General features: G+C 44.3%; 1 protein-coding gene across 1 annotated transcript; it reads left to right on the top strand.

Annotated features, from left to right (window-relative positions):
* The first annotated feature begins 3119 nt into the window (after positions 1-3119).
* On the top strand, positions 3120-20392 carry IMMT (inner membrane mitochondrial protein). Its single transcript, XM_017727538.1, has 15 exons — positions 3120-3129; positions 4122-4251; positions 4649-4838; positions 6176-6296; positions 8462-8542; positions 9611-9712; positions 10182-10318; positions 11333-11436; positions 13326-13461; positions 14488-14617; positions 16356-16370; positions 17388-17611; positions 18449-18580; positions 18972-19101; positions 19442-20392. Exons 1-15 carry the CDS (start codon positions 3120-3122, stop codon positions 20047-20049), a joined length of 2250 nt encoding a protein of 749 aa, XP_017583027.1. The 3' UTR covers positions 20050-20392.
* The last annotated feature ends 41 nt before the right edge of the window (positions 20393-20433 follow it).

The following is a 20433-nucleotide window of genomic DNA, read 5'->3' as shown; positions in this document are numbered from 1 at the left end:
TCCCGGTGTGTAGCGTGGGGACACGAGTGGTATCAGCGCTCATGTTCAAGGGGATCGTTCTGTCCGCACACTGGGACACGAGGAGGACACAGCGCGCGATGCCGGGGGCAGAAGTGCCCGTGGGACTCGTGCTGTGTGTCCTGGACCTTTGCCTCTCCTTATCAGCAGAGATAAGGATGATGATGTGCTGTGGAGCCTTTTTAAAGTAGTAGGCCAACTTTAGGACGCCACAGGGTTTTATAGGTGAGAGTGACTCCCCTGCCAAGGCCCCAGCTTGTATTTCAGCTGCCTTCTTAACTGATAAAATATAACCTGATTAGATCACTTTTTTATCCTGCTCTCCACCCCAGTGTTCATTACCCTCTGTTCACGCGGTTTAGCAAAGGAGAAGCTGTACATTCTCCCCTCTAAAGCTCCAGCCTTTCCCACTGCAGCAGCTGCATTTCCTCTGCTGCTCTATAAGGCTGGAGAGTCCTTGGGTCACCTGATGCCCACTGAAAAAAGGCTCTGGGTTTGCCGGGCTGTGCAAAGTTTCATCTGGAAGTTGAGAAGATGGAAACCAGGCTTTGGCAGATATTTATCACTTGAGGCCATTTGCATGTGTTCGGCCTTTAGCAGAACGTGTCTGGAATGACTGTACAGCTCCGGAACAGGCAGGGTGGTGGTTTGCAGCTGGAAGTTGGTCATCAGGCTATAAATATTTAGTGGAAGAGTCACAGAGTGGTTTGGAATGGAAAGGACCTTAAGACTATCTCATTCCAAACCCCCTGCCATGGGCAGGGACACCTTACACTAGACCAGGTTGCTCCAAGCCCTGTCCAAGCTGGACTTGAACACTTCCAGGGACACCCACAGCTTTTCTGGGCAACCTGTGCCAGTGCCTCACCACCCTCACAGGGAAGAATTTATCCCTAAGAGCTGTGCAAACACAGAGATGCCACAACACTCTGTGAAGTTTGTTATCTCTACCAGAGAGCTTCTGGTGGAGACTGGAAAAACTTTATTAATTCATTCCTACTGTGAGCTCTGTGCGTGGAACATCACTAAACTTGTAGCAAGTAAATTGGAGTTGTGGCTTTGAGAGAAGGGGTTCTTCATCATTTCAATTTCAAAAATGTTTTCTGCTACATGTGCTACTTCTCTTGCTTGAAGTATTTTTTTACTTTTCTTTAAAAAGAAACAAGGCTTTTAGTAAAAGTGTGTGATATTTGGCAGAAGTCTTGAGTGGTGGGAAATCAGAGTTCTGTGGTCAGATGTTCTTCTTGTATTGACCTTTGTCTTAATGAAGAAAAACTTCTCTAAAGTTTCTGGTTTGCTCTTTCTGTTTAAGTGCATGAATTCCACGTTGCAGAAATTCTGGATCAGGATGCTCGAGCCTGGTGCTCAAGAGAGGTTGAACAAGGACTGAAGGAACAGATGATGGTGTGTCCTGTCCATCGTTATTTAAAGTTACACATGAAGTATAAACCTGCAAGGCAGATTTTATTTGTTTAATGATGTTCTGCTGTGCTTCACCTCCCCTGAGCACTGTGCCAGGGCGAGCTCACATGGATATCCCTAAATGTCCTTAAATCACTGGGGCTCATAATATTAACCAGAGTGAAGGTGTGATGTGCCCTGCAAAGTGATTCTCATGGTGATTAAATAGTAGATAACGAATGTAAAATAATAAGTGTTTATGAAGTTGAGTGAAACCAATATTACGCAGAATTGCTGGAGGAGGAGAAAGAAACAGAAACAGCTGTCCTGCAGTGCCCTTGCTGTGGGCATCCTTGCTGTGTCTGTGCTGCCTCATCCAAAGAATTTTCTGTCTTCTGCATGACAGAAATTGGTTTATTTCTGCCTTTCGCAGGGCACAGCAAAGCATGTCTGATGTATTTCTCCCAAATTCTTTGAGGCATTACTACACATAAATAACAGGGGTCTAAAAATTTACAAACTCCTGGAAATTACACAGAGGGGAGATTAGAAACTACCTGCAAGTTTCCAAATTATGGTGGTACAGCAAATATAAGCAATATTATTATGGTGGCCAAAAGAGCACAATGCTTCTTTAAAAATTGATCTTTAAAAGACAGTGATTTTTGGAGGTATTAGTGTATTTGGATGTGAGGGAGGAAATTTGAACTTGGGTTTCTGTTCATAAAACATGGATACCTACAGATTTCCTGATTTGCTCTTCCACTGGCCAGCTGTGAAAATTTATTGCAGTGTCTTGAAAGATGGAGTTGGTGAGGGCTTGTTTTGGGTTCAATTATTGCTCCCATTGCTACATGTGTGAGGGTCCCAATGCCGTAGATGGAAGGCCTGTGTTTTGGTTCCTCTCATCTTGATGAAAAATAAATAGAAGTGAGGATTTGGCTAAATCTAGAACAGTCCAGCTTGGAAGAGATCTTGAAAGATCATGTGGTCCAAAGGGCATCTGGACTAAAATCAATAATCCCTCCAAAAAACCCTTCCTGCTGTATAAAGCATAAATGCTGAGCTAAGAGAAGCAGGTGTTCTCCTCTGCCTTGGTGACTCCAAGGGCAGGAGCTGATGTGTTTGCTGAAGGTGTAGAGCTAAATGGGTCTGGTGTTGTTTGCCATCACTAGGTGTGAGTGGGGGTTTTAGCCAGCAGGGACAAGGGTGAGCTGGCCCAGAAGGCAAGTCCAGCCCGAGCAAGGATGTGGGAGTGACAGTGGTGCAGGGTGGGATAACCTCCAGAAAGCCTGGCCAGGAGCTCAGAAGTGATGGCTTGTTTCCAGGGGTGCACCAGGCAAAATAGCCTAATCCTAAAGTGTTGGAAGGGACTGGAAATTCAGTCTGAACTGATGAATAGAAAATCAGTGTTTTTTCCCCTTCTCATTTTATTGAACTGAGCTGTATGCATAATGCTGGATTATTTTGCTCCTCCTGAGCTTCACAGTGTAATTGGGATATACTGAGAGTCAGGAGCATGTTCAAAAGTTGATAACAAAATTATTTGCGAGGCTTTTATTAGTGAAATTCCCCTTGAAAGGACCAGTGAAGCCTCAGTAAGTGCTCCTGGGGCAGTCAAGTCAGATAATCAAAAACAGTGCGGAATATATTTGTTACTTTGTTGCCCATTCTATCCATCACAATCCAGAAAACCAACCATGGAGCACAGTGAGGGCTCCTGAAGGTCTCAGGGGTAAGAGGAGCACGCTTCCTCTTGCTGTACATGTGCTCCTGCTACTAATTAAAAGTGTTTTGGCTGCCTTTGTGGAAAGAATAAGAATGCAGTGTTCCTGCCTTTTCCTGTCTATGCTGCTGGGCAAGGATGGGACCTAAACCACAGAAATTGTACATGTTATTGCCATGTGCAAAAGGAAATAGAGAAACTTGTCTTCTGGGGTTATGTTGTAGTGAAGCATCTCCCAGTTTTTTCTTTTTTAAAGAAGAAATTCCCAGTAAGGCAAAATACCTGAACTGTAGGAAAAGTTCTTTTTGTGCCTTGTGTTTCAATGTCTTATGAGTCCTGTATTTCCCTGTTAGTAATTCCCACGTGGGGAAAAAACCTCTGAGGGCAACAGTGTGTTTTCTTCTGTAGGCTTAGAGTAGCTTAACCAGTCCTTCAGAGAAGATAAAAAACTTAGTACTGTGGATTTTGTTAAGTAGAATATAATAAAATATCATTCTTCATATACTAATTTAATTTATGTTATAATCTGATGTCTGTCTGCAAAGTGTACATGTTATTAATTCTTTTAAGGAAGAAGTCTTGGTTTGGAAGCTCAGGGAGAATTGCTCGTATATCTTAAGAATTAAAAATAGTTTTAAGCATTTAAACAGCTGTTGTTGTGTTCTGCCCTGCTCACACTGAGCCGTTCTAGTGCGTGAGATTGAAGCACATCTGAACTAACCCAGACCAGAGGTAGGAAACATAAATCAGCAAAGTAAATGCAGAAATAAGCTGGGTAGAGGTTTGTTCCTTCTCATTTTTCAAAGTTCCTAATGACTGCTTAAAAAGGCCTGACCCTGGAAGCTGCACATGGGAAAGCTCTCCGTGTGTTTAGGGAAAAGAGTCCAGTGTTGCTGTCCTAGTGCCGCTCCCAGCTTTCCTACAGACACGTTCAAGATACGGCAATGGAGCAAACCAGCCCAGTCCTGCTGTTGAGGGGGGAGATGCTTCACTGTGCTCACTGCTGACCCCTGCCTCCTCCCCCTGCAGAACAGCCGGTGTGTGAGAGCCTCACTCCGTCCGTCACGGCTGTACCGCGGATATGCCACCCACTCCGGAGAGTCCGGGTACGTAGCGGGCTTTAGGGGGTGGAACTGGTTCTGCTGGTGCATTGACCAAGAGGGAATCTGCTCCTTGGTTTCACATGAGAGCAGACTCCTGGCAGTGGGATTTTTGTGTGGAGTAACTCTTACTCTCGTGGGTTTGTGTGTTCCTTGTTTGGTTCAGTCAGATGAAGAAAATGAAGATGATCAATATTTATCAGGGAGGTTGTGGGCTGCCATCATACCTTTGGGTTAGTCACTAACCAGTATTGTACTGGGGTGAAGGTGATTTAGAGCAGGTCCTGGGTTTGTTGGCAGCTCCTGGAACAGAGTGGTGGTCCCCAGCTGTAAGCTGAAGACTCACAAACTGTTCGATGTTTGCCATATAATTACATCCCTTTCACTCTTCTTTCCTCCTCAGTGTTTCTGTAGGCAAAGTCGTCGGTGCAGGTCTCCTGTTCGTGGGTGGAGGGATAGGTGGAACCATCCTGTATGCCAGCTATGACAGACAATTCCGGGAGAGTGTGGAGAAGGCCATTCCCTACTCTGACAAACTCTTTGAGATGGCACTTGGCCCTGCACCTTCCAGCACACCAATGCCAAAGAAACCAGTAAGTGTTTGCCATTCACCCCCACACATTCATTTTTCTGTGTCTGCCCTTAGGTTTCAAATTCTGATTAATTTTGCTGTGTGCTAAGAATTAAGATTCCTTAAATTGAGAAGGTTTAAGAATTACTACTTTGTGCTGCATAAGTGATGCTTGTATGTTTCCCATTATCATCTTATGATTGTAGTCTGTGGGTTGTAAAACTTATTTTTATTTACAGTAAAATAATCTAATAGAATCCCACCTGAATAGCTGCTCTGCTTATACTCAGAAATAAACTGGAGAGAGGGAGAGGCAATTGACAGGCTGGAATTTAACTGCTTTACTAGAGGCTTAGTGTAGTTAGTGGTGTAGTAGGATTACAAAACTTACTCTAAATGAACTTATTTTAAAGAGGACTGAAAACATTCTTGAATGAGTGAAGATTTGAATGGTACAGAGCTAGGTATAAGCATCATCCTTGGAAATCTTAGTGGCACGATCCTGCAGAAGGGAAAATCTGATACTGCCTTTGGCACAACTCTGGAAATTGAACCTGGAAGTTTCTCTGCTCCTGCGTGTGAAAGGAAACACTTCCCAGTTATCAAGAATACTGAAAATCTGCTCTGGCCATGGTTTTTCTGAGCTTTCAGAAGCCTTTTGGCCTTCAGGAAACCCAAAATACTTTTTATTGGATTTTAAGAAAGCTGTTCTTAATGAGTAGGGGAATATCAGTCAACAAAATTCTCTCTCTTCTTGTTTTAGCTACACTTTGTGTGATCACCCAGGCTCCTGGTGCCTCCCAGGCACTAGGGAATTTTGCAAACCAGATTTATCAGCAGAGTTATCACCTCCCCAGTCATGGCTCTAACCCAGATGTTTTTATTTTTACCTTGTGACTTTCCAGAATGGATATTAAGGAATTAATATCATAAAAAGTTACAATACTCTGTGTTTGAGTGGTATCTGCCCCAACCACCTGCATCTGAAGGCTTTCAAAAGGAAATCAGTGAAGCCAAACTTAGGGTTTCTGCATTCAATGCAATCAGAAGTGTTCAGAATATTTGAGGCATTAAATTATCTGCTTTTTATGCATAAGTTAATAAATATTTGTTTATAGCGAAAACCACCACAACTCTACTTGCATTTTTGGAGAGGTGAAAATTGTAAAAATTCATTCTGTATTATAAATCAAGTCAAGAAATTAGATGGCCTTGCTGCTATTTTCATGTGTACTTTGAAGCTCTGATTTATGGTACAGACACCTGGATATGGAAAAGTTCTTTTCCATTACACTGGAATTGGTGAAATCCAAGCTGTTTGAAAAACTGATGATATTTCTTATTTTTTGACTTTTTAAGATCCATCAAGGTCCACTGAAGATCTCATCTGTAGCAGAAGTAATGAAAGAGTCTAAACAGCCTGGTCCCAAATCCCAGATAGGCAAACCAGAAGCTACTGGCCCTACAGAGGAAAAAGGAGGTAAATTTATAGAATGTTACGTATAAAGAAGCAAATGACATAATAATCTCTTGTATCATATATGTTAGAGTAGATTAAAATTGTCCTTTGAATGGTTGAAGGTAAATGTTGTAATTTCTTAGAATTAATCTTTTTTTCTTTCCAAGTCATAACACTTGCCTAAAATGGCTTTAGCTTTTTTTTTTGCCCATTTTTTTAGGAAATCTGTTTACTTTGTAGGATATTTGGAATCTAAGATAAATAATGACTAACCTGCATAGTTTAGATATGAGACTCAGCAGAAAGAGAATTTCAGATGCTGGAGACTGAGGCTCTTGCAAGCACAAGACACTTAATTTTGGATAATTACTGGGCTACTGTAAAGCCAGATCAAATGGAACTCGTTTAGAGAGGAGCAGTTGTCATGTCTTTTTATGTTTATCGCTAATGGCTCTGTGTATGTGTAACTAATATCTTGTTGCTGTTTATCCAGGAAATCATCTTCTTCTGGAAATAATAACATCCATATCCAATTAGTATGTTTCTACAGAGGAAAAAATTAAGTCTTATATCCCTGTTAGTACATTATAGCACTTACCGTGGAATGGTTTGGAAGGGAGCTTGAAAATCATCTAATTTCAACCTCCTGCTGGGGGCAAGGACACTTTCCACTAGACCCAAAAGGCCCATCCAACCTGGCCTTGAGCACTTCAAGGGATGGAGCAGCTGCAGCTTCTCTGGGCAACCTGGTCCAGTGCCTCACCACCCTCACAATAAAGAATTTCTTCCTAACATCTGATCTAACCCTGCCCTCTGCCAGTGTGAAGCCCTTCCCCCTTGTCCTGTCACTCCATGCCCTTGTCAAAAGACCATCTCCAGCTTTCATGTAACCCCTTGTAGGTACTGGAAGGTATTAGAAAGTCTCCCTGAAGCATTCTCTTCTCCAGGCTGACCATGCCCAGCTCTCCCAGCCTGACTCCGTAGCAGAGGTGCTCCAGCCCTCTGAGCATCTTCATGGCCTCCTCTGGACTTGATCCAACAGGTCCATGTTCTTCTTATGTTGGGGGCCCAGAGGTGGATGCAGCACTGCAGGTGGGGCCTCACCAGAGCAGAGTAGAGGGGCAGAATCACCTCCCTTGACCTGCTGCCTGCCCTGCTGGGATGCAGCCGGGACACAGGTGGTTTCTGGACTGCCTGTGCACGTGACTGGGTCATTTTGAGCTTCTCTTCTGCCAGCACCCCGAAGTCCTTCTCCTGGGAGCTGTTCTTGATCTGTTCTCCCCCCAGCCTGTGTTTGTGCTTGGGATTGCCCCGACCCAGGTGCAGGATGTTGCATTTGGTCTTGTTGAACTTCATGAGGCTCACACAGTCCCACCTCTTGAGCCTGTCCAGGTCCCTGTGAATGAACATCCCTTCCCTGCAGTGTGGGACTGCACAGCTCAGCTGGATGTCATCAGCAAACCTGCTGAGGGTGCATCAATCCCACTGCCCAGGTCACTGACAAAGATGTTAAACAGTCCTGTTCCCAAAACTGACCTTGAGGAGCACACTTATCACTGGTGTCTACTTGGACATTGAGCCACTGACCACAACGCCTTGAGTGTGACCGTCCAGCCAGTGGTTTATCCATCTGCTCCATGTCTCTCCAGTTTTGAGACAAGGATGTCATGCAGGACAGTGGCAAATGCTTTCAAAAGTCCAGGGAGATGAGGTCACTTGCTCTTCCCTTATTCAGCAGTGCTGGTCCCTCAGTGGAAGGCCTCATCTACTCTGTCATCCTGCTCAGGCAGCCTGTAGCAGACCCCCACTGTAATGTCACCTATCCCTGCCCTCCCTTTAATCCTGACCCATAAACTCTTGGTTGGCTCCTCATCCATCCCCAGGCAGAGCTCCATGTGGTCATTGATAGAGAGGGTGATCACACTCCTCATCTCCTGTGCCAGGCCTTTCTGAAGAGCCTTCATCCTTCCATTCCAACGTTCCAGTCACTGGAGCCATCCCACCATGTCTCTGTGAAGTGAGGTTTCCTTTTCCAAGGTTCCCTCTCCCAGCAGCTTTGGTTTAAGCCCCTCCTCACCAGCTCAGCAGGCCCCTGGCCGAAGATGCTCTGGCCTGTCTTCCTCTGGCAGATGGAGCCCGTCACCCCAGCTGTACTAACTGGTGTGTTCTGCAACTGTGTTTAACAGCAGGCAAGGCTGCAGCACAGATCATCTCTGCAACAGGGGTGGCCGTGTCGGTGCCAGCTCCGGGGATACAGACTGAAGAAGGTGAAAAAAATCATTCAAAAGAACACCCAAGTCCTATAGTTTCACATGCATGCATTCTTGCTTCTGTGTTGGTATTTGTCAGTGTTTGAAGGTGTGAGTTTCTGTGCCTTTTGCAGAAAACTTCCATCATCTGTTAATAGATTTTTAACACGGTGAGAAGCGGAGATTGATGCTTGGGACAGGTATAGGTGTGAGCACAAGAGCAAAACTTGACTTTATGCTGAACTGAACTTGCACATTCCAGTTTGCCTCTGCTCTTGGTGGCTTTCTGATTGCTGTTCAGAAGAGCATCTCTGCCCAGGGCCAAGTGAAGAAACTGTGTTTATTATTAAACTCAACAAGAGACACCAGCCTCTAGATGTTGGTCTCTTCCAGATGAGATTATATTATATTAATTCCTTTAGGTATCAACACATTTCTTAGAAAGCATGCCAGGGGTAAGTACATGCTGCAGAGTAACATCAGCATTATTCAGAGTTGACCTGATGGGTTTTGTCGCAGCTTGAGGCTGAGAGCTCTGGGCTTTCCCCTCAGTTCAGATTGCTGTTGGTCTTGAGAGCATTAGTTAAGTCAATTCTCACTCTTAAAGGCAATTTAAGTGGCCATAGGCAAAGGAATAGAGTTTAATAGTGATTCACCATAGCCTTCTCACTCATCCTTCGTTGTTTTGGTTGGGCTCTGTAAGCATGCCAGAGGAGAACTGAAAATAGTCGAGAACAGAGATTCATTCACTTGAAATTTAAACTTGGCTCCATAAGTGTTTCTCACTTCTTGCTTTGCCTTTTACTTCTGAATTTTGTGTAATTTTGTAACTAGACAATGTAAAGTCTCCAAATGCATGTGAGGTGTCCATGCAGTTGTCTTTAAGTTATGAGAATGGCCTTTGCAATTATGGATATAAAGATTCTTCAGGTAGTTTCAGCATGGCTTTGAGCAGAAGTCAGATGTACAAAGTGATACCAACTATAAAATTCAGTTTTGTTAAAGTTACTTCCCTACAAATAACCTCTGCACACTAATTTGGACTCTTCACTTAAACAGTTTGACTCTTTTTTTACTTCTGAATAGGTAAAGAACAGGCAGGTTCCTATGCTATAAAAGAACGGCCACCAGAAGAAGTTGCAGCCCGGCTTGCCCAGCAAGACAAAGAGGAGCAAGAGAAGGTATCAGGTAAGTCCACACTGTCACTGTTCCTGTGTGTGCTGTTGTCCCTGTGCTGAGTTGACAGAGGGAGTAGTGGTGAAGCTTCTTCCACCCACTCAGAAGTAACTGAGAATTGAAGAACAATGGAAACTTTGAGGTTGGAATGGACTTCGAGGTTCAAGGAAGATAGGAAAATTTACTTGTTTTCTCTTAAGAGCCATTAGAACAAGTGAACATGGGATATACCTGCAAACCCATGGGAAAGGTGTTCCACTGGGTCGTGTGTTGCTCTAAGTGCAGACTTGTACCTTAATACCCCTGCTCTAAATGAGGAGAGCGTTTTGGTGACCTTGCTCTGTAGCCTGCTGTTTAGTTCCCAAACTGACCAGCTCTTTTAGGTCATGGAAAATAATATAAAGAGACACGGAGAATGTAACATGTCATTTTACTAGTTATAAAGTTCTTTATTGTTTAGTTGACTTAACTTCTTTTCCAGCCCTAGCAGCAACTCTGGAAGGAGCCCTAAACACAACTGCTCGTGTAACCCTTCAGGCTATCACTGCTCAGGAGTCAGCTGTGCAAGCAGTGAATGCCCATTCCCAAATACTGAAAGAGGCCATGGATGATTCTGAGGTAAACTGGACAACTGGGGACAATTTTTTCTTTTTCATTGTGTTCAGCAAAACTTTAATCTCAGTTAAAAATAAACTTGGAATCTTTTCTTGCAGTGCCTTTACATTTATCACAGTTTTAACTTATCTTTCCACTTGTGAAATGTTGCGTAGCCAAATAATAGTTTTGATTTTGAGTTTAGTTGGTTTTTTTTTTTTTCCAACTCCTCTGTTTTCTTTCTGCAAGGAAAAAATTCAAGTTAAGACATTAGTAGATTTTTCACTGTATTTTAATTAATTTTATTTTAATTCCCAAGATTTTTTTTACCTAGTTAAGGTCACGCTGTCCGCCCCAATAATTCCACTGAACTTATTCCCTTTGCCAACATCCTCTTGCTGGATTGTTTGTTTCTTGTCAGGAAATAGGAAGGGGATGTACAAGTGATAACATCTGTGGTCTTGGTGTGCTCATGCTGGAGTTGTGTGGAACTGCCACTGCCTTTTCAATTCTGGAGCAGAGATAAAATTCAGTTGTTAATCAAGTAGCAGGGACATGTGGGCAACCAAGCAAGTACTCGAGAGTTAATCTAGTAGTTAGTAAAATAACTGCCTCAAAAGATTGCTTTTAAGCTTAATTACTAATCTTAATTTAAAATTACCCACTTTAAAGTATTACGGTACTTTAAGTATTAAGTTTAAAAAGCAATTTTAAAGTATTGGTAAAGTACTTCAGTACATGAGGAGATTTCCCCACAGTATGTTGTGCACCATACAGTGATCCTCATGTAAGCTCTTCTGCATGTACAGAGGTCTGTGGCTCAGGAAAAAAAACGTTAAGAATCAAACAAAACCAAAACAAAATTGGAAGAGGGACATCACTTGTAAAGCTTCCAGCTGTACTGTTGAAAGGCACAAGAACGGTGCTCAGTTTGAGGGAAATGTTCAGCGACACGTGAATCTCTGTAGGCTTTCACTCTATGGTAACTCTCTTGTTTAGTGATTGTAATGACTCTAATGAGGAATCTCTGCTTCCCAGGGTGCTGGGGAGAAGAAATCCTCCCAGTGGCGCACGTTGGAGGACGCGCTGAAGGACCGCAGGAGAGCAGTGGATGAAGCTGCTGACGCCCTTCTGAAAGCCAAGTGAGTTGCTTGATTTAAGTCTTGGAGTAATAAGTTACATTGCTCATGTCAGGGCTGGCAAACACTAGATGAGTTTCTAGAAAGTCTGGAGTCGCCTGTGTTCATATTGAATGATCTGTTTGTGCCAAATCAAAAAACAGTTTAATACTCATTAGCATGAGCATTTTAATTTGATGTGTGTAAACCGTGGATGCCTGTACACAAAGTCCTCCCTGTACCAGAGAGTCTGAAACAGTTCTGTTCTTGTAAGAGCTTGTTTATCTCCTTAGTACTTAGGTAGAGTGCTGATAAGTTCAAGTAAGATTAAAAAAAACCAAAATCCACTGTCACTTTAGTATTGTTGAATAATTTTGTTCATAATAAACCTATTGTAAGGACTTCAGCCTGGAGAAGAGAAGGCTCTGGGGAGACCTTCAAGCACCTTCCAGCACCTAAAGGGGTTACAAGAGAGCTGGAGAGGGACTTCTTACAAGGGCAGAACAAGGGGGAATGGCTTCAACTGACAGAGGGCAGGTTTCAATTGGATATTAGGAAGAAATTCTTCCCTGTGAGGGTGGTGAGGCACTGGACCAGGTTGCCCAGAGAAGCTGTGGCTGCCCCATCCATGGAAGTGTTCCAGGCCAGGTTGGATGGGGCTCTGAGTGACCCAGTCTAGTGGAAGGTATCCCTGCCCATGGCAGGGGGGTGGAACAAGATGGTCTTCAAAGTCCCTTCCAACCCAAACCGTTTGAGGATGACTCCATGACTACACTCTGTGTATTGAGTCAGTAACATCACCAGCTGCTTTTAGTTGTAATGAAACATTAAACCTTGCAGCATCCTTTGGCAGTTCCCTGTGTCCACAGAATTGCTTTTAAGCAATTAGATTTTCACTAAGCGCATGTCTAAGAAAAACTTGAATTCTGAATGGGAGCACTGCTCATGCCCAGGGCTCTGTATGAGCTGTGTTGATGTGCTGCGAGCGTGGTCTGCAGGCACTGGAGGAGCAGAAATAAAATGACAACAGTATCTCCAAGATGCCCTTGTAATGAGGGTAGAAACAAATCTGGAAAGCCTTTGGTACTTCTGAGGCTGAGAGGGTAGCATCATCCTTGAAGCTGCATGGTTGCTATCATATTATAAACTTCACTTATCTTCGATGTTGCGGTGCTGACTAAAATTAGTGGGAGGTGTAATCGAGGTTTCATTGTTAAAGCAAAGCTAATGCAAACCCCACGTGCACCAGCTTTCATTCTCTATTGCTCTACTGGATATCTTTGCTTTTATTTATTTTCTTAATCAACTTATTTTAAAGCTTGTTCCTTATTCTAATGAGGTCATTGGAAACCTCCATTGATTTGAATGGATTTGGAAAAGGAACATTTTCTCACTTTTTCCTTGATTTCCAATTGTGCTAAAGGAAAGCAGTTCTTTCCTAATTACAAAAAACCATAATCTATCTTTACAGAGCACTATAAATTTTTTCCCATCCTCATTAATCTCCACCAGTCACCATGTCCAAAACACTTCTGCAAGCGTAAGCCATCTCTGTTAAAAATGTTTCCTTGCTGCTCTTACGTGCTGGAAATGTCTGCTGTCTAACTCTTAACCTAGTTTTACTAATACTAACTCCTTTCAGTGAACTTCCATCTTCCCTTCAGCTAAATCCTGAGTACTAATTGCAGTATAAATAATTCTTATTTTACGTGGAATAGCCACACTGACATCTTTAGGTTTCAGGCTGTGGGAAAAAAATAATCCTTAGTCAAAGCATCTTAGAGTTGGTAGATAGGAAGCAGCAGTAGAGTTACCCAGTAGTTCTTCCTGTGAATACCAACAGCAAAAAGTAAATTTTCTTTGAGGTGATAAGCCCTTTATGTGTTACATTTAGCAGCTGCTTCTCTTTTCAGAGAGGAGTTAGAGAAGATGAAGGGCGTAATCGAGAATGCCAAGAAGTCTCAGCTGGCAGGAGCCAAACCTCACATTGTCACTGCAGAAGAAAATCTCCATCATATGATTGTGGACTTGGACAATGTGGTGAAAAAGGTAAAGCTTCCTCAGGCTGATTATAATTGTCTCTAGAGTAGGGACTCCTTGGCAACTTGTGCAGACCCCCCCATTCCCAAATCCCTTGCAGGGGGTGAAATATTTCAGAGAGTCACAGAATATGTTGAATTGGAAGGGACACATCAGGATCATTGAGTCCAACTCCTGGTCCTGTACAGGACACCCCAACAATCCCACCCTGTGCCTGAGAGCATTGTCCAAACACTTCTTGAGCTCAGACAGGCTTGGTGCTGTGACCACTTCCAGTGCATTGTAAAGTGTAAATCCATCCTTTTGTAGCTGTACTCAGTCTTTGAGCTGGTAGATATTGCCAGTAATCACACATGGCAAGATCTTCATGAGAACTTGAACCTGGTCTTGAAAGAGTCTCCAGGTGGCTTGATGGTGCCAGTCCTTTCTGTTGGCAACTTGTAATTCTTCCCACTTGATTCCAAGGTGAATTTACCACAAGGTTAGGGAGGAGTTCAATGTTCATTGGTAATGACTTGGTGGGTAAATCACTTTGCAGTTCAGAAGACTGGGAAGGAATTGTAAAGGTGAAATTTATCTCCCTTTTCAGGACAGCTGGTAATTCATCAAGTGTGTTTGGAGTGAATTTAGCCCGATTGTGGGAACATCAGAACTCTCTGAGGAAGGCAGCGATCGCAGGCATCGCTTACTAGGCCTGTATGATGGCTGTGAGCAGAGAAAAGGAGCTGGAGATGGTTTAAGATATAAACTGAATTCAAGATACTCTTGGTCCTGTCCAGGCTACGGACTGGCTGTGTAGTTACAGTGGGCATGTGAGGCAAAATGGATTAGTGATAGTTCCAGCACATAATTATTGTGTACAATAGGTTTAATATCACAGGGTGGGTTTTTGTTCTCTCCCAAGTGATTTTCCTATGATTGGGCTGGGGGGGGTGATATGTGCCGGTATCCCAGGGCTTGGCTTTAAATTATATGTGCCTTCAATTTCAATCCTTGCCTTGAAAAACAAATTAATCTCATTGTTGTTTGTTCCAGGTTCAGGCAGCACAGTCTGAGGCCAAGATCGTGGCTCAGTACCATGAGCTGGTGGCTAGAGCCAGAGAGGAGTTCCAGCGGGAGCTCGACAGCATCACCCCCGATGTCAAGCCTGGCTGGAAGGGGATGAGTAAGTCTCCCACTGCGGGGTTACCTCATGCTTGGTGCACTGTGGTTTGTAGTGCTTGGCCACTCAATGTCCAGCATTCCAATTTTCAAATTTTCACAGTATTTGGTTGGTCTGAAGTGAAAATTATTTCACAACTAAATTAAATAATCTAAAGCAGGTGTTATGAAGAGGATTAGTTCTACCTGTGCTGTATGGGAATTGTCACAAAATGTAGCTCTTCTGTGATAAATATCATATGGTTGTATGAACATCTCTCCCCTCCCTGGTGTTTCAGGAAGGAGCCAGGTCGTTCCAGATTTCGATCAGATCTGTGTTAATAAGTGATCAGATGCTTGGTTGACTCTGTGATGAGAGGTATTATAAAACACCATTGTTACAGGGTGATAAAGAACTCCCTGAGTTTTTCTACATCATCTCTGAAACTGAGAGATTCCATTGCTCATACCCTGCCTGTTCCAGTACATTTTATTTCTGAATTAAACTAACAGAGTAATGCAGCTTTAACAACTCAGTGCTGCACAAAAGCAGTGAACAGTCAGCTCACCCACAGTAATGCTCCCTGCACACTCCTTGCCACAGGTTCCCTCGCTCACCTTAACTGCTTTCATTTTAAAGACAAACAGAGCTGCAGAAGGTGGGATGTGTTCACCATTACTGTGGATGAGCTCCTGCCAGAACCCATGTGTGGTGTGCTCATGGAGCAATTACTGCCTGTGGTAGTTCAAAAAAATTAATTGCCTAAAAAAACCCAGCTTTCCCAGATACTCAAGGGAGTATGTTAACATAATGTACTATGTGATCTCAGATTTCTCTAGCTGATGTGTTCAGAGGCAGCTGTCAAGGCTTTATGTCCGAGTTACAGATTTTTTTTATAGAAGTGATAACTGCCATTGGAAAAAAAAAAAAGTGGTGTTAGTATTGCCTTAATATTTTCTTGAAGAATACAATGCAGAATTACAACAAACTTTCTTAATGCTACTTTATGCTTTAGAAATGTGGACCTTAGTGCACAAAATCATTTTCCTGGCTAAATGAATACACCAGACCTTTGGAATGGTCAGTTTTCATTTAAAAAAGAGCAAAGCACACACTCGGTATATGTGGGGAAAACATCTGAAATTAACAAATTGTTTGTGGAGTTTGCTTTTGGGGTGTTAATAGTTTTGAAGAAAAATCACTTATTTAGGCTCCCTGCAGGTAGAGCTGCCTTTCCTTGCACAGGATAAAAGGAGAACATCTTGGGTTTTGTGATCACTGCCCTTCTGTGGGAGGAAAGGGAAGCTCTTGGCAGCTTCCATGTGCCCCATTTCTTACTGGTGTGACCTACTGAAGCACATGGGACAGATTTGTTGGGGTCCCTGACTCTCACTGCCACTGTGGAATTTGTTTCTTGGCCAACTGCTTCTGTGTGTAAGAACCTAGAAAAGTCAGACTAAAATTTCCAGTGTCCTGTTGCACTTTTCTACTTCAAACTTCTGTTCCTTGCTTTGGCTGAACTTAAATGTCCATCTCTGGGTTTCCAAGGGTGGTTTTAGTGGTTGGGTGTCTTGGGCTACATCTTGCCTGTAATACAGAGACTTTTATACTCCACATACTGTTCTTCCTGAATTCCTAAGGACTTGGTCTCACATTTAAGTCACTGTAGATAAGCTCTTAGATTTCTATTTTACTTTTGCATGTCTGCCTTCCTGTAGTGAATGTGCATTAACTTTTCCAACCTGTCTCCTTTCTGTTGCAGAGATAGCTGACTTAGGTGAGTTACTGTCACTTGTTCTGGTCCCGTGAAAGTAATCTCTTCTCTTTGTCCTTTGTCCTTTGTTTGTGTGGGGCATGACTCTAAGTTACAGGTAGTATCAACAACGGGGTGAAATGTAGCATTCCTAGAACATTTTAGTTGTGTGAGGTGTGCCTTGGGATCATTTCCAGTCATTTTGCACACCTGGCTTAAACCACAAACTGATCTGTTTCTAACACTGTTACATGCAACAGCTGAGCTTGGTGCTGCTGGTCAGTTTTCCCACTGGACACGAGCATCACTGCTCCAAGTCCTCCTGTGCCAGTCTTTTTCCAGCACTCAACAGCAAGGTGACTGAAGGACTATGCAATCTTGCTTGCTTTAGACCCTGCAGGAATGATTTCCCAAGTACTCCCAGTTTTCCATGCAGCTGCTTTAGCTGGCAGGCAGAGCAAAATGAGATGCAGCGTTCTATAGAGCCCTTCTCAGGTCACCAGTGCTGCAGGGGTAGCTTGGGTCCTCCTCCTCTCCCAGGTACTATGTGGTTGTGAATTGTGCTGCCCTCTGAGTAGGGAAACCTGAACGGTACAATCTGGGGTAAGGAATCTGATTAGGAGCAGTTGATCTGGAGGAGTGTTGAAGAGAAAATGTACTTCTGGCTGTCCCTTACAATAACATTCCCTGCTGCTCTGTGTGCTGGCACAAGGGAAATACTTGGTGGTGTAAAAACCAAGAAGTGACAGAGCTGTTGACAGTCTCTGAGTGTGACATGGATATGGAAGTGTGAACTGTAGCTGCGAATAATTTGGAAGAAACTAAGATAATTTCTCTCCTGGAATGAAAATACAGTTCAGAAAGTGGTCTCGGGTGGGCATTAGCACAGGTCAAGGGCTTGAAGTGCTCGGAAGCTTTCCCTAGAACAAGCTCAGTGGTCAACAACCCCTGTGAGCCCTAGAGCGCTCGAGTGGGAGGCAGGTGAGCAGTGCAGCAGTTTCTGTTTTCCATTCCCTCGCTCATGCCCTGTGTTGCCTTTAGCTGGGCAGTTGTCCACAGACGACCTGAACTCCCTGATCGCGCACGCCCACCGGCGCATTGACCAGCTGAACAGGGAGCTGGCGGAGCAGCGCGTCAGGGAGCAGCAGCACATCGAGTCCGCCCTGGAGAAGCAGAAACTTGAAGACAAAAAAGCATTTGAGGCAGCCGTGGCCAAAGCACTGGAGCGTCACAAAAGTGAGATTGAACTAGAACAGGATAAGAAGGTAAAGTGGCCTAAAGCACCTGGTTAAATCTTTGGTTCAAAAAGGAGGTAGAAGAGTTAATGGAAATGCCCAGAGGGACAACTGGGATGTTCTGAGTAGTGGGAGACTTCACGTGGGTGACCCCCAGGTTAAACATGAAAGTGAGATGTTGAGTAAGGAAACTCCTGCAAAGTTAGAATGGTAAAATTCATACAGGGAATGACTTTGTAAAGCTGCTTGTCTCCTGTTGGAGATAGGATTACTGTGTCAAAATAAATCCTAAATGATTTGGGTTGGAAGGGACCTTCAAGATCACCGTCTTCCAACCTCCTGCCATGGGCAGGGATACCTTCTACTACACCAGGTTGCTCATGCCCCATCCAGCATGATGTCGAGAAGGGACTGGAGCAGCCATAGCTTCTCTGGGCAGTCTGTGCCAGTGCCTCACCATCCTCACAGACAAGAATTTCGGTATTGGATCTGACCTTGTGTGGCCATTATAGGGCTATGTAGGGAGACGGTAAAGTCTCTTTGGTTTGGAAGCTGGTTTATAAACACCTGAGTTTGTGATTTGACGTGTTACTGTATTTTTTAGATACTGTTTTGATAGCTGCACTAAGTGCCTACTGAGTAACCAGCAGTTACTGACATGGTGGACCACAAATCTATTCCTTAACATCTTTAGGGAAAGGCTCAGCTATAAAGCTGGACCTCAGCAGGTCTTTAAGATGAAAGCCAGGCTCTGTCAGTGCCACTGCTCTAAGGTGTGCCCTCAGTAATCACTGATGTGATACTGTGACAGTGTGTGACAAGCAGCTGAGCAGCAGTGGTGCAGTAACCCCCCTCGTGTGTGTGCAGGTGGAAGAGGTGCGAGAGGTGATGGAGAATGAAATGCGCACCCAGCTCCGGCGCCAGGCTGCTGCCCACACCGACCACCTCAGAGACGTCCTGAAGATCCAGGAGCAGGATTTGAAGGTGGAATTTGAGCAGGTAAGGACGAAATGTCCCCAGGGGAATTAAAGGGATATTTAAGCCCTTGTAAAGCACATGTTTCATGCAACAAGTCTTGAACCATGTTCCAGGGGATTGAAATGGGGGCTGGGGAGGGAAGCAAGCTTACTTTGAGGTGATACAGAGTGCCTCAATGTGTAGGTTTTAGTCACACTGGTCTGAAAAGCTTTTGCTATAGGTGACAAATTTTTGACACAAGTGCAGTAACCGTTAAATTCACCCCAATAAGGTTTCTTACTGGTACATTGTATTTACGGTATGTATTGGCCCTAGCAAGGACAAGAGATTTATAGAAATGTATCTTAAAAATAAGGTAAATGTAATTAACCAGCTATTCCCGATCTGATAGACGCATTGCACTCTGTTCCAGAACCTATCAGAGAAGCTCAGTGAACAGGAGATGCAGTTCAGACGCCTTACTCAGGAACAGCTCGACAACTTCACCTTGGATATAAACACTGCCTACGCCAGGCTCAAGGGAATTGAGCAAGCAGTTGAGAGTGAGCACTGAATTCCTCTTTCGTTAAGGACTAAAATTGTGATCCCCAAAGGCCCTTTACCCAAACCTGGGTGTTTAAACCCAGGCTTAGGCACACTGCTCACAGGCCTGGGTTTGCCACACTGCTGAGCACCCAGCAACTCACAGACGAGTGAGTGCAAGGTGGTTCTTCCAGAAGTTGTCTTGTTCTTGCTCTGAATTGTGGGACAGACTTGCCTTAGAGCATGTGTTGAGCAGGCAGCTGCTTTGGAAAGCAGAGGGTGGAGAGGGATGGCTGTTGCTGCTTGTGCTCAAAGCCACGTGTGCCCCAACTGAGAGTCCCTTCTTGGCTTCCCTTGCAGGTCACGCAGTAGCAGAAGAGGAGGCCAGGAAGGCCCATCAGCTGTGGCTTTCTGTGGAAGCGCTCAAATACTGCATGAGATCAGGCACAGGGGACAGTCCCATGGAGCCCCTGGGGAGCGCGGTGAAGGCCATCAAAGCCAGCTGCTCCAACAACGCCTTCACGGAAGCCTTAACAGCAGCTCTCCCGCAGGAGTCCCTGACACGGGGCGTGTACAGCGAGGAGGCCCTCAGAGCTCGGTTCTACACAGTCCAAAAACTGGCTAAACGAGTGGCCATGATCGACGAGACGAGGAACAGCCTGTACCAATACTTCCTGTCCTACCTGCAGTCGCTGCTGCTGTTCCACCCTCAGCAGCTGAAGCCGCCGGCTGAGCTCAGCCCCGATGACCTCGACACGTTTAAGTTACTGTCTTACGCTTCCTACTGCATCGAACATGGAGATCTGGAGCTGGCAGCCAAGTTTGTCAACCAGTTACGAGGAGAGTCGAGGAGGGTGGCACACGACTGGCTCACGGAAGCACGGATGACCCTAGAAACCAAACAGATTGTGGATATCTTGACAGCGTACGCCAGTGCTGTGGGGTTGGGGACAACTCAAGTGCAGTGAGTTAGGATTGGAGCTTTGGAGGCAGTTCAGCTGTTCTGTGCCAGAGAGAAAGCCCATGATCTCCTGAGGGTTCAAACAGCTGTTGGCAGGGGCTGGAAGCGTTAAAGCACGGGTACCGTCTTGTTTCCTTGCACTGTATTTAATTTCACCACCTGTTGTATTTTTATTGGTTTTGAGTTGTCATGACAACCAACTTCAGGAAGCTTCCCTACAATTTGTGTAAAAATTAATGTTTCCCCCTCTTACCAAGTGGGCTTGTGATCCAACCAAAATAATGTTTGTAACCTGCCATTAATCATTTGCCACTTCGTCAGCTGAATAAAACAAGACTTCAACCACTTGCTCCTGCTGTTTAAGTGTCCTGTTTAAACATCAACTACAGCT

This window comes from Corvus brachyrhynchos, unplaced genomic scaffold (genome assembly GCF_000691975.1).
Source record: "Corvus brachyrhynchos isolate BGI_N302 unplaced genomic scaffold, ASM69197v1 scaffold80, whole genome shotgun sequence".
Lineage (NCBI taxonomy): Eukaryota > Metazoa > Chordata > Aves > Passeriformes > Corvidae > Corvus > Corvus brachyrhynchos.
Note: the sequence above shows the minus strand (reverse complement) of the source record. Positions and strands in the feature narration are given on the sequence as shown.